The following is a 14,051-nucleotide window of genomic DNA, read 5'->3' as shown; positions in this document are numbered from 1 at the left end:
AAATTTTGAGTTATTGAAGCACGAATAGTTTAATTAATTACCAGATTTTCGGCTTTTATTTTACAAAACGTACTGCGTCACGGTTTTATTTTCAAAACACATGTTTGAGATAAGCATAGAAACCTCCTTCAACGTTATCATTAGCTTTATTGATCCTTGTCTGTCAACGGTAGAGAGAGAGAGAGAGCGGTGCGTTATACATTTAAATAAAGATGTAATAACGCAGAAACCACATCTTAGCTCTTATCTACATTTGTATTTAGGATTTCTCTCTCTCTCTCTTTCTCCCTCTCCCCATCTCTCTCTCCCTCTCTCTCTTTTTCCCTCTCCCTCTCTCAAACTCTCTCTATCCCCCCTCTCTCCATCCCTTTCTTCTCCCTCTCTATCTCACGATTTATCCATCCCTTCCTTCCTTCTCTGTCTTTCTCGTTGTACTAAAGAGAAACACAAGTCGACGTGCGTAGTTCCTCAGTAGAGGTCGCTCGTCTCGCCGACGTATTCAGATATCGCGTCGTAGTCTAGCGCCTTCACGCATTCCTGCTCCAGGTTATGAATTCAATTTTTGAGGTAACATGTTACTAGTTAAACAAGTAAATAGACAATGCTGATAAAATTAAAACAAATCAAACTAAATAAATAGAAGTGATCGAGTGCGACAAGAGCGGCACATTTTGAGAGCTTGCTACCAATGCCAATGGCAAGAATCGTGACTATGTATGTGTTTATACAATGTTATAATCTATATACAAATGTATAATTACGTTCGTTCACTGAAAAAATACTGCAATCATAAATGCAAAATTTAAGCGCTACTATACAACAAATGATACGCATTCAGAAACTCGTACCCATCCTGCGTGTACGGTGTAGATATTTGACAGGTTCCGGCCCTTTCGTGTTATTGGCGGTAGCAGTTCGTCATGGCAAACGTTGCTTAATGCGTTCTTCCATCAAACGATCTATACCTGAGGACGAGACCCTCGCACGTAGCTTGGTTTTGACGACACCTTGATGTCCAATTTGGGCCAGCTTAATCGCTTGATGTTGTAACAAAAACTGCAACACAGTGCCAGTGCGTGTGTTTCTCATCATCAAACCGTTGAAGCCTGCAAATTCATCCTTCACTGTCAAATATGGAACGGGTTCTTCATCTGCCCACTGCTCATATTCAATTGCGCAGATTAGCTTTTGTAACACAGGATATCTTTCAAGGCGTGTTCCTCTACGTTTAATTATTTACTCTTAATTATGTAGGGTTATTCACTTTTGTTCGATATTTATTATTTTCCCATACAATGTAGGCGCAGCTGCCCCTTGCCCCCCTCCCCACGCATTGGAAGCAGGCACTGGTTCTTGTTTTTATATAATTAGCTATGCCACCCCATGTACCCCTTTTTTATTGTACTTTTTGCCGAAATACGCATCGTTACAGTTTTATTGCTTGTTCTTTAAAATCGGTAGCCCGCATAAGTTAATTTTGTGTGGGCGTGGTGCGTGATGTGCTCGTGTCCGTCGTGTATGTTGTGCCGTTGTCCCGGATGTATTGCGAGGGCGTGACAAAGCGCGTGGCCGTGGAGTAGACTTGTGTGGCCATAAATGATATTTCAGCTCAGGTAGGAATTCAAACGACAAGCCAGCTAATCATTTAATTACTTGTAAAGACGGTACATTAGCAAAAGATGTATCAACGTGAGCTTCCAAGTAAGCCGCTCATGCAACGTCAGTGCAATAATAAAAATTACAAAAAAAAACATAATTAAAAAGCGCAAGTGAGACACCAGCTTCCTCATTTATGAGGAAGATATTTAGTATGTTGACCAGGACACCAATTACATTAGACGGTGACTATCTCACAAATAATAGGACGCGCTAGGTAAACCATAGAAATAGATATAAACCATTGAAACCATTTAAAAAGACTAAACTATTTACCGCGTGATGGCGCTATTCGTGTAAACAAAAGACCATCAATGCCAGATCTGCAGGGCAGGAAGACAACTTGGAAAACTTTACCTATCAAGCAGTTAGGCATTTTGCTGAGCTATTAACACGGGATAGTACACGATGATCGCTGTATATGATTGAAGTAAGGTATGCATTATATATTTAGTATTAGAACTTGGCGTATCATCACCCGAGATATTTTCTCTTTGCAGTTATGCGTTGTCAACAACAGTAAACTTTTGATGATCCTTGATATTTATTTGTGAAGAACATGGGTTCATAGTCCGAGCTGGTGTTTCATTTTAACGACTTTAATAATTGCAGAAAAAACTATAATTTAAAGAGTGGTAACCATATCGGTTGCCAATTTCGAATTTAAAAGCCCCGTTCAATGTTTAAAACGCAAGCTATGAAACTGTATTAGATGCAACCATCATTATCATTCAATACCGCCTACAGCTGTTACTGTTAGTGTTACTGTTACTGTCAGTGTTAGTGTTACTGTATACTGTTACTGTTACTGTTAGTTTTAGTGCCAGTGTTACTTGAGAGGGTTACTGTTGCTTGGTCTTGTGTACTGTAGTTGTATTGTTAGTCTTGCTCTTACTATAATCCTAACCATTAATGTTGGATTGATTTTAATTCTGTCATTGACATTTATTGCCAATGGCTAGGATTGAATAGTGAATTACATTACATCATGATATTTATTATTATTATTATTATTATTAATGATTATTTGACATCTTTGTTGCATATAATTCAAATACAACTAAATGCAGATCGATCTTCTGCATGTGTTCCTTCTTTATGTGTGCGTGCGTGCGTGCTCACGCGCCTGTATTTTAATTGACTGATATTCCGGTTACTTTAACATTTAAACTGCATATTTTACTGGCTGTCACCATACAAAATGTGAAACGTTTTAATCGTACACATTTTAATAGGCTGAGCATGATGAACATTAATGTTTTAGCACCCTTGACTCAAAATATATCGTCGGAAAGACAGCAAGACGGATCTCTAGCTAATACTTTGGTTTTGGTAATAATTACAGTCCAAGCCATCCAGAGATGATAGAGCCACGGAAGCGACAAGCTGTTCTTGTTCTGTGTGTCCCTGCACTGACCATCCTCTACATAGTGATGTGATCCTAGTGGAGCAGAAACTATGCCGAGAGTAAGTCAATCCTCAGAGGTAGGTAAATTACAGAATTTAGTACACAAGTAATTATAACTCCACAATGGCTAAATACCGTATTTTTCTGACTCGATACGATACATGAGCTTTGCAAAGCAACCCGTTGTAATCCATCTGCGTACTGCTAGCCCTAAACTTTTAATATCTAATAGATTGTGATTGGCCAACATGTAGTAATCGGTGCTGCCATGCTTCTTCAGGATGGCAGCAGAGGTTGCCATGACGATGTAAACACAGAGGATGCAGTGGACACGCAGGGAGTGCCAGAAAGAGAAGTTATGTTCATGCCCCTGTTTCTGTGTGGGCACACATACCCTAGTCTTCGCGCAGCTACGCATGTCACCTTCTGTAGTGTGCACCAGCCACAGCCAATGTACGTACCGCAAAAGTCGCTAAAAGTCTCCATGTACTCAAACTGGAGAGTTGTGACTGATGCAGCCAGCATGAAGGATCCGCCATGGCGCATGATGGCTCTGTACAGCTCCCATCACAATCGAAAGCGCAACGTCAGCATCCTTTACACTGTCGCCCACACGACGCTCGACCACAGAGGTGTTCTGACACACTCCAGCTACTGGGAATGCCGGAAGAAGAGTGAGGATCATGAACAATTGGATGCTATGACGGCACACGAAGCCGACCAGGAGAAGCCAACTGTCATCGATAGTGTCAGTAGCAAGCCGCCGAAGCTGCAGCTCCCACTATCATTTGAGCAGGAGGATAATCCTGAGAACAGCTCTGCTGTTAAGGCAACAAAGTCCTACGCAAGCCTCAGTGAACACTCGGCGATGTTAAGGTTAGCGCCGATGGCAGGAAGGTTGATGCAGTTACCTGTCGAACAGTCAAAAGGGTTGATGTACCGCCCTGCAGAATCGTTAAAGGTTTTGCTGCCTTCACCAGTGGAGCCGTCGAAGGTATTCCTTCAGTCATCAGGGGATGCATCGAAAATTTTAGTTCTTTCTCCCACGCCACCAGTGTCATTATTTCTTCATTCCCGGGTGGAACCTTCACTCAGTGAACCACAACAGAGTGAATCACTTCAGTCCTCATCAACGTCCGCCATCCTGTATCCAGCCGTAGATACGTCAGCCAATTCTCAAAGGGTACCCGTGCAAGCATTTCAGCGCAGTCTCTCGCACCTAGATAAGGCTGAACCACATTCAGCTTGCGAGAATGCACAAACCGTGTTGTCAACAACAGTGGAAGCTCTCCGACTGCCCGTGACAAAGTCTAACGAGGTTGCTAAGGGGCGCTCGATGAGTCTAGAACCGCCACGACTGACGCTCTCCATCCAACAGCTTCCAGAAATGTACAAACAGTCGGCGCAGTCACCAAAGTTGCCGCTACAGTCGCCGACCGACGTCACGAAGCTTCCCATGCAATCACCAACAGAGTCCGGCTCATCCTCTTCCGTCGTGCTTCAATCTCCGACCGACGGGGGAAGCAGCTGCTGTGGGAAGCAGCGAGGGCGGGTGCAGATATTTAGTGGCGGGTATAAGTCGGACGAGGACTACACGTACGTGCGCGGACGAGGCAGAGGGCGCTACGTTTGCGAGGAGTGCGGCATTCGCTGCCGCAAGCCGAGCATGCTCCGAAAACACATACGAACGCACACAGACATACGGCCGTACAGCTGCAAACACTGTGATTTCAAGTTCAAGACGAAGGGCAACCTCACCAAGCACATGAAGTCGAAGGCGCATCACAAGAAGTGCATCGAACTGAACGTCATCCCCGTGCCGATTACCGTAGACGATTCACAGATAGATGAGGACGCGCTGGCGAAGCAGGAGGAGGAGGCTGAGCACATGTCAGGCTACAGTGACAATGACAATGACGATGCTGACGACGCGAGTGATGATTTTGAGGATGAGGTACTAGTGAGCGGCAGCAGCGGTGCGATACCTCTGCACAAAGCACAACATCCGTCTTCAGCATCCGCCGGCTCCTTGCAGTTTGCTAATGTGATGGAACCGCATAGAGATTACCAACTGCAAAAGCTTCCTGGCACTGCAGCCACGTCTCCTCCCACTAGCAGTGCCCAGCCGCTATCATCATCTTCCACTGAGTTGGAGCAGCAGGGAAGTGCGGCCATCCCAAAGCAGTTCAGTCACGAAGGCATGGAGAAAATATACTGTGATAAATTCCAAGACATGAACGCAGGTCTGTTGACCGTGTCGACGGGATTGCCGTCTAAGCCCAGCTACACGAGCCCACGCTCGCGTGCTCATTACGAACATCAGGCGATGGTAGAGCAGAACGCAGTGCCGTCGGGCAACACTCTACACGGACACGTAGCGGGTAGCGCGAAATCAAAGTACGGCGGAGTCGCCGGCGGTAGCGACGACAAGCACGAGCAATTACCGGGTAAGGTGCCTCGCGTGTTGCGACGCGACGTCCGGGGGGAGCACGCGGAGAGACACGGCAAGCGGCAGCGGTCGGTGTCGGAGAACACGGCTGCTGAGCTGTCGCAGCTGCAGCAGCACAAGTTCTACAACAACAACTACAAGAGTCCCGGCGGGGAACTGCACCTCGCCGTGCCGACGACGACGACACTGGCGGCGTTTCACGGCAGCGACGCTCGCGGACAGCTGTCTCGCTCTTACCTGTCCGTGTCCGAGATCGTGTTCAGTAAGCTGCACCAGCACATGTCGCTGGTGAACGCAGGCGTGGCGAGGGCCGACGACAATGGTTGCGGGGTCGCGGATAAGTCGCCGTGCGACGGGAGCCCGACCGGCGACGGACAGCCGCGTAGCGTGAGCAAGACTCACCGTCTCGACTCTGTGATAGGCGTCATCAAGTCACGGCAGTTGAACCAGATGCATGCGTCGCCGGGCTCGTCGCAAGACGGCGAGGCGATGACTAACTACCAGAGATCGGGTGAGGGGCTTCCCCGGCCGATGCTGTCCCCTGCCGGCTCGTCGCAGCAGGAGTTCGGCCACGAATTGAGATCTGCACCTCCAGGCCTTACCGCTGCCAGCTTGATCGCTCTGAACTCATTCCTTCCACCCCGCAAGCGCAGCATTTCGGTCAACCTACCATGCGGGTCCACCGAGCAAGATGGCCCGGGCAACTACGGCCTCAAGGGCATTCTCGAGTCAAAACGACGGAGCCCTCACCGGCCGAACAGCGTCGACTTGCAGCCGTGTGAGCTCTCCATCTCCGCCGAGGGCAACGGTGACTCTAGTCCGCGTGAGGAGCAGCGACTGTGGAGCGTGGGGAGCGGGGGCGGGGGTGCTGCGCGCAGGTGGAAACACTACCAGCAGGCGAAGGGCGGGAGAAGCAGCGACAACCCCACGAGCCTCTCCCCACAGCAGCAGCAGCAGACCCCTCACGCAATCTCTCCGAAGCCGCTGCCTGGCGACCGGCGTCGCGACGACGCGGGGTGTTCGGATGCGGTGGCGGGCGACGGCGGTGATGTGGCGAACACAGGTCAGCAGCACGCCGCTGATGAGTTACAGCGCGCCGACAAATACAAGTCGCTGCTGGAGAACGAGATCATGCCGATCCCGGGCAAGGTGCACGAGGAGGAGAACGAGGGACGCTGCGTCTGCGACATCTGCCACAAGGTGTTCTCTAAGCCGAGCTCACTGCGACTGCACGTCAACATCCACTACTTTGAGCGGCCATTCCGCTGCGACAGCTGCGCTGTCTCGTTCCGAACACGCGGTCACCTGCAGAAGCACCAGCGCTCCGAGAGCCACCTCAGCAAGCTGTCGCGCAACGTTGTGTACGGCGCGCCGACCGCCGACAACCCGCGCCCGTTCAAGTGCGCCGACTGTGGCGTCGCGTTCCGCATCCATGGCCACCTCGCGAAGCACCTTCGCTCCAAGCTGCACGTGAGCACGCTGGAGCGCGCGGGCAGGCTGCCGAGCGAGGCGTACGACGACGGGGAGTACGAGCGCGGCGCGGCGCCGCTGCCGCAGCAGCTCGAGAGCTCGAGCGAGTCAGACACGGACACGGAGGAAGGCCAGCCGCTCGACTACTCGTTCAGGGCGCGGCGGCGGCGGCGGCGGGGCGACAGTGAGGGCAGCTACGCGAGCGAGCACGCCGCCGACGACGGCCACACATTGTTACCATCCACGTGCCTCCCAGAACTGAGCAGCGAGGCTGCGCCGACGATGACGGTTGCCACGACGACGTCGTTCGCCTCGCTGGGGTGCGCGGATCGAGAGGCGGAGGCGGGGCGGCATTCGACGGAGCAGGCGCACGTGGTGGCGGTTGCCGCGATGCACGACAAGCGGCCGCACGCTCCGCCGCGCACGCGGAAGGAACACCTGCTGGACAGCCTGTGTGACGTGCGGGTGGCGCCCCTGGTGAGTGCGAAGAAGAGGTTCCTGATGCGCGGCTTGAACAGCGCCGAGTCGCCCGCAGCCTGGCCGTGTATTACTGCTACTCCGCCCGCCAGCGTTGGTGAGTAGGATGAATGAGTGTGCATGAGACCACGCACCGATTTTTTCAAATTTTTTCTTTATTATTCAATATTTATTTTCTTTACATCTTTACTTTTCTAGCTTTTTTCTTTCAATTAAATTTTTTTGTTTTTCTTTTCTTTTTCTTCTCTTTTGTTTTCCCTTTGTTGTTGGTGTCCATTCTGTCATTCTGCATATTTATAATAATAGTCCTTATCGCAGCTTCAGCGTCTTGATGTTGTTCATCTCTGCCTTCAAATTCTCATATATGACTGTTTTTAGAGGCTTATATTACTCTTTCTATATATGTCTTTACACCTAAATATTGATGTGCAGTATGCAGAGCCCAGTACCATGGAATGCCAGGATAATTGTCCTTGAGCCTTATCACAGCTTCAATGGTTTCAGTACCTTCCATGTCTATTTCCCCCCCCCCAGATTCTCATGTACATACAGTATTTGTGTAGACCTGTGTATACATAAATTATATTGAAACGGTGTATAAAGTAGGCGCGTACACAAACAGTTACATTCACCACCTGATCCACAGATGCATTTCTGATTCATGATTTCACACCCTTTCTTATGCTACTCTTTCATGCGAAACTAATTATATTCGACTATAAAAACTACGCTACTGTTGAAATCGTACTTTATGAGATTTGAACTATACGCATTGTAGGGTCAATGCCAGCCTAAAAAACTCCTTGCTCTACTACTGTATTTATTTATGGTACAGAAGAATGTCACGCTACGTCATGGTAGCCTCACTCATGTTATATGCATGGTTAAATGGGACGTTACGTTACACTACGTTTTGTTTTGTTATGCTAACCCTTGCATTCTACACATTTCGGTTTAAAGGGAGAGTTTACTCTAGGTTCTAGGGTTATTTTCAGCTAATTTAGGTTATAATTACGCTACATAAAAAGTTTCATGGTTCAATCACCATTAGAAATATTTAAAAAAAAAAGTTTTAAATCTAACGACTACAGTTTGATTACAACGACGGTGGCGCCACTCAAAGCGCACGATCTGATAAGTTGCGCAAAACCACTTTCCAGCCAAGGGCTACAGACCGAGGGTGTTTCTTATTTATTAATTTAAAAGCAAAAGGATTAATTGTAATATCTTATAAATGACATATAGTTTCAGTTATAATATGGATAAATTTGCCCTAAAATGAATATCGTTCGGTTAAATAGCATTTAGGTATAAATATAATTACACTTTTGTGATTAGCCCTTGGTCTGTAACATGCAAAATAAATTGTCAAATACGCAACTTTTTTGGGGTGGCAGCACGGTCGCGGGTGTCATGGCGCCGTTCAAATTTCGTAGCGTTGATGTGTAATTAATTATAACAATTAATTAAATTAGGTATCTGGTAACAAATACGTGTGGGTATAGACGATTTGTTATACAGTAAGTACAGTTGTATGCAGTAAAATCCTAGAGGCTACTGTCCCTTTAATTAGTATTGCACAATTAGAGTTTTTATTGCAGCAGTCTTTCACACTAAGATAATTATGTTCTCCTTTTATAACTCTGAATCACAGAATCTGAAACATATGAAGATATCCCATCTTGGAAGTGAAAGCAACCCAAGCAATTATATTTACATAATATCAGGAGTGAATATTGATAGATTATTATCTATTATTATTCACTCCTGATAATATAATATATATTCCTGTACAGATAAATATCTGATAATTACGCAAAATAGTGAACAAGTGTGGGGCCGTTTGCAGCTGAGGCTGTTACTATGCAGAAGTTGCCATTATTAGTTCTTATATAATATAGCAACTATAATAACGACATTCTATTGATGCTCTCTGAACTACAATCTACGTGTGTGCTCTATACCAAACGATAATCTCATCCTATACATCCTTTACAATAGAAGGTTCTAATATTAGCTGCAACATTCAACGGATATGACAAATGTAAGCAAGCAATAGTTGTCTGGCACTGTAGGGCGCACGCGGTAGCAGCCATATGATATCTTGGTTATCACGCAATGGGCTATTCCTTTTGTCAAGGTAATGTAAAGTTCATCAGTAAATGGCATAGCGAGGATCATGTGCTTTGCAGATGGTACATTTTGTGGCGTTATCATCGGTCACACAGCTGCTGTGTGCCTACTCAAGATAGCGTCTTCAGTATAACTATGGTGGCGAATTGCAGGCAAATGAGTCATTGCTATTTACTTTGCCCTCCGTACCTAGACGTTTCCTTACAAGTTACATTAGGTATATGTCAGGTCCCGAGCGTTTGTTCGTGTGGGTGCATGTACTCTTGATAATTTCCCATCACCGTTTTGAACTCCACACTTAGAAGCCATATTCTTTTTGTACATACGCGTCCGTTCATGTGACGCATGTGACAACCACGTGTGCGTGTTCGTGTGTACATGAGATATCGTTATGTCACATAAACGTAAGCGTATAGGTGCGAACGAACATAATTACACTGATCTATGTATTTATTCTACTCGGCATCATCATCGTGCGAATTTGTGACTGATTCCAGGAAATGAATCCGGTACGAAAATAGACCATTTCTCAAAAGCTGATGTCTCGAGCACTACGTGAATCAAGAGGAGGTGGCATACGGCCGGGAGGCTGGTTCACGCGCACACACACACAGCACCCGTACACGCGGAACTGGATATGTGGTGATGGAAATGTAAAATGTTATCTGGGCTTTCAGATGAATGTAGATATAGTGTTACTATCATGTAAAAAAATAATGCAGTAGCTGCCAGTGTTTTAACCATGTCGAGTTAATAACAATCAAAGAGATAAAAGGTAAGCGTTTATTTTTACAAAACAATTATCCGAATTGTCGGATTTTACGTTTAAAAAATCATCTGGCCTGGCGATGCCGTGTTATATTCGCTCACCGTTTCAACTCCAGCAGTGATTTCGTTTGTAAACCTACTTTGTTATGCTTCTTGGTAATAGAAAAGTTGATTATTAGAAGAATATAACAGTTCCTGGAAATTGGAGCCATTCGCAGTGTTATTTAACACCACTATCTGGTATGTGAAATTTCCAATTTTTTTCATACACGTCACGTGTCTTAATTCTATGTTATGAATAATGAAATAATCACGTTTTCGGTGTTACTCATCGTCATAACTCTACTGTGGTCAACTTCTAAGAAAAATCACGTCTACTGACATTTTCCTGCCGCGGTTTTGGCATAAAATGTACTATAATCATATAACAGTTCTGCCATATGCCTAAGCCTATAGCAATAGGAAATTTGCTAGGATAATTAAAAATAAAAATTTGGTGGCCATTTTAAGTTTTGTCCCAGACAAACCATGCATCTACCGCGATTTTATGTTGTTTTAAAAATAATTGACATAATTTCTTTTAGTAAGTACCATTAGTGTGACGTACACACTTCTAAAGCACTTTGACTCAAGAGTTGATGACCACTGATGTACTAAAGACTTACTTTTGTGATTTTAATTAATCTGAAAGATCCCCTTTGAAACGGAAAGCGATTTTCCGCACATTAAAAATTACTGTTGTATTCCTATTGAAGGCTGTAACCAGGAAAGTATTATCATAACCGGATGAACATCACATTCTTGACACATGTCTTGTGCTATTACTATACGAAATCAATCACGAAGGCTGTAAATATAACTCTTAATGTTTTCTTTAGGTGTGTCATTTCGTGTGCTGTATGCAGCTACAGCTGAATATTGTGTAATCAAATGTTATAACTTATGTGAATATGCTATTGGTTGATAAAATTCCGTGGTTAGTTCAACTGCTTAGGCACGCAGTCGATGTGATGAGGCGCGAATATAAGATGACAACTTGAGTCTAGTCTTAAATAGTTACTTGTTAGCAGCTTGGTCCATCTGATTTGCTAGTTACTCTCGTTACATCCTAACCCTAAGTAAGCCTGAAATTCCCCCCCCCTCTGAGCTACGACGTCACCTTTAAGGTAAGCCTGTCAGAGAGTAAAATAGATTACGATGACGTCACGGCACACATGCACGCACAGGTAGATGCAGCAGCATCACTCTCTCAATGCACGGTCACTACGTTGAGCTGTGTACTTGTCCAGTTACCTCAAAAATTCGTGTTAAGTTTGTAATTGGGTAACTAGTGAAGAAGTCGAGAGTGTAGCTGCTCCTGCTGGATAGCACCAATGATAGCACCCCAAGTATTTTCCTATTCAAGTGGTTGTGCGTAATTGATTACAGGTTAATCATGTTGCTGTTGTTGTTTCCTTAATGAATATAGAGACTTGTTGCTATTATTAATATTATTATTATTAATATGACATAACACTATAGTGGATTACGCTTGATATGCCAGATCTCGACACACATTCAGAATGAGAAGCAGTAATTTTTCTATATTGTCACGGTTAAGAAATGTTTCATGTGTCTTTACTCGGCCACCTGTTTTCTTGCGGACGGGAAATGGCCCGTGTATGAATTTTGACTATGTAAATAGGTTTGTTGTGATTGAACTGGATGATGCAGATGATATGGTTGATCGGAGGGTTAGTAGTGTTTTATCCATCTGTTGATCGTTGAACTGTTGTTGTTTATTATTGTTGTCAGGTAACTGTATATATATATATATATGTTTATATATACATGTATATCAGGAGTTAATGAAGACAAATTGTTTGTCTTCATTAACTCCTGATATACATATATATATACATATACATACATATATACACACACACGCACGCACGAACGCGCGCGCGCACACACATGTATATATATATATATATATATATATACATATGTAGAGATACATACACATATATGGTGTGCAAAATGCAGAACTTATAGTATTAACACTGGTTTGGATGTTCGGCATGGTTGACTGTGATGTTCACACACTTACATCACGTTTGTTTGAATGATTTAGTTCTCGTTGTTAAACTTTACTTTCCGGTTTCGCCACACATACAGCCAACAGAATCGTATGGCGTACGGATATCTGCAGATAGCAGGATGAGTAATTAATTATGTATCAGAAGACTCGTTAAGTACAACACTGGCTTCTTTAAGAGACGCTCATAACAGTTGGTTTCGAAATATTTACGCTGTGGTATTTTTCCTAATTGTAAAGTGGAAAGCGAAGGATTAGAGCTGTGTGAACCTAATGGTGGTTACTTCCGTCGAATGCCGTGCTCAGTCGTTTACCCTGCGAGGAAGTATTGTCCGAGGCACACACTTATTTGTTTGAACTCCCTGAGCTGGAGATGTAATCGAATAGAAATATTATGTTAGGCTTAAAGCTGGGAAGTACGAATTTTATTACTATTGTTCGTTAATGTTATGAATAAATGTAGACCAGAGTTTATCTTAATGGACGTTGTTTCTTCTTCTGTATTCACCACACCTAGTGATGAACACACGTGTGTTACACGACAGTCACCCGACATCGGTAAAGCTTGATTTCTAGGATGAAAACTTTACAGGAACAATTTTGCCTTGTTACAATATATCCATATTCAGTTAATCACTTACTTACTTATTCTCTTCACTCCCAGTGGAGCATAAGGCCACAACAGAACTTTGCCATGCTGTACGGTCTTTAGCCAGCATCTCTGCTGTGCCCCAGGTCAGCCCCATTTCCTTCAGCTCTGCCTCGACAATCCAGTGCCAGGTGGTCTTTGGCCGTCCTCTTTTTCGTTTTCCTCGGGGTGTCCAGCGTAGTGCGTTTTTTGAGATGGTGCTGTCCGGCATTCTGAACACATGCCCAAGCCATCTGAGTCTGCGTTGTTTGATCTCCTCAACAGTGCAGGATGAACTCGTCTTCTTCAGTAGTTCTTGGTTTGTGATCGTTTTTTGCCAGAAGATCCTACATATGCGCCTGAGGCTGCCATGGTGGAAGGACGAAAGAGCATTCATATCCTCCTTGGTTACCCTCCAGCACTCACGTCCATACTTCACATTACTGTTGCAGTCTAACCTTTGTCCTCAGAGTGTAATGACTTGACTTCCAGATGTTTCTAAGACGACAGAATGCTGTGCGAGCCTTAGGCGAGAATTTTTTATTTTGCTGGTTTACAGATCCGCCGACCCGAATTTTTAAGAAAAACGAAAAAAAATAAAAATTGAAAACCTGTATTTTTTGATTACCGCCGACCTTTTCTCTAAGAAATATGAATAAAAAAAATGTAAACTTGCACAAACAGTTTATAATAAAAGTAAAAATAATTACAAGTTTAGTTTTGTTTTCATTTAGTTTTCTTAAAATACTTTAATATCATGTATAACAGTATCACTGTATTTTGACTTGTTTGATGTGGCAAAACGATAATTTTTTTTTTACCCTACCGAGTCAACAACCAAAAAAAATTCTGTAAACCAACAAAATAAACAAAAGGTGGCCTTACCAAGTCTTGATCTGATGTCCTTGCTTGTAGGATTTTCTGTGCTGATGGTTGAGCCTAAGTAGGTGAAGCTATCAAATTCAGTTAATTGCGATGATGAAAA

At 44.4% G+C, this 14,051-nt stretch overlaps 1 protein-coding gene across 1 annotated transcript; it reads left to right on the top strand.

The window, feature by feature from the left end:
* Positions 1-1,993: 1,993 nt before the first annotated feature.
* Positions 1,994-6,998, top strand: LOC106812688 (zinc finger E-box-binding homeobox 1-like; the record flags this gene model as incomplete). Its single annotated transcript, XM_014816625.1, has 3 exons — positions 1,994-2,091; positions 3,002-3,141; positions 3,345-6,998. Coding segments are annotated over exons 2-3 (3,681 nt in total), but the record flags the coding sequence as incomplete, so codon positions are not given.
* Between the last annotated feature and the right edge of the window lie 7,053 nt (positions 6,999-14,051).

The sequence above is a fragment of the Priapulus caudatus genome, unplaced genomic scaffold, assembly GCF_000485595.1.
Source record: "Priapulus caudatus unplaced genomic scaffold, Priapulus_caudatus-5.0.1 Scaffold675, whole genome shotgun sequence".
Lineage (NCBI taxonomy): Eukaryota > Metazoa > Priapulida > Priapulimorpha > Priapulimorphida > Priapulidae > Priapulus > Priapulus caudatus.
The sequence above is the reverse complement of the archived record's forward strand: the minus strand, read 5'-3'. Positions and strand labels throughout refer to the sequence as shown.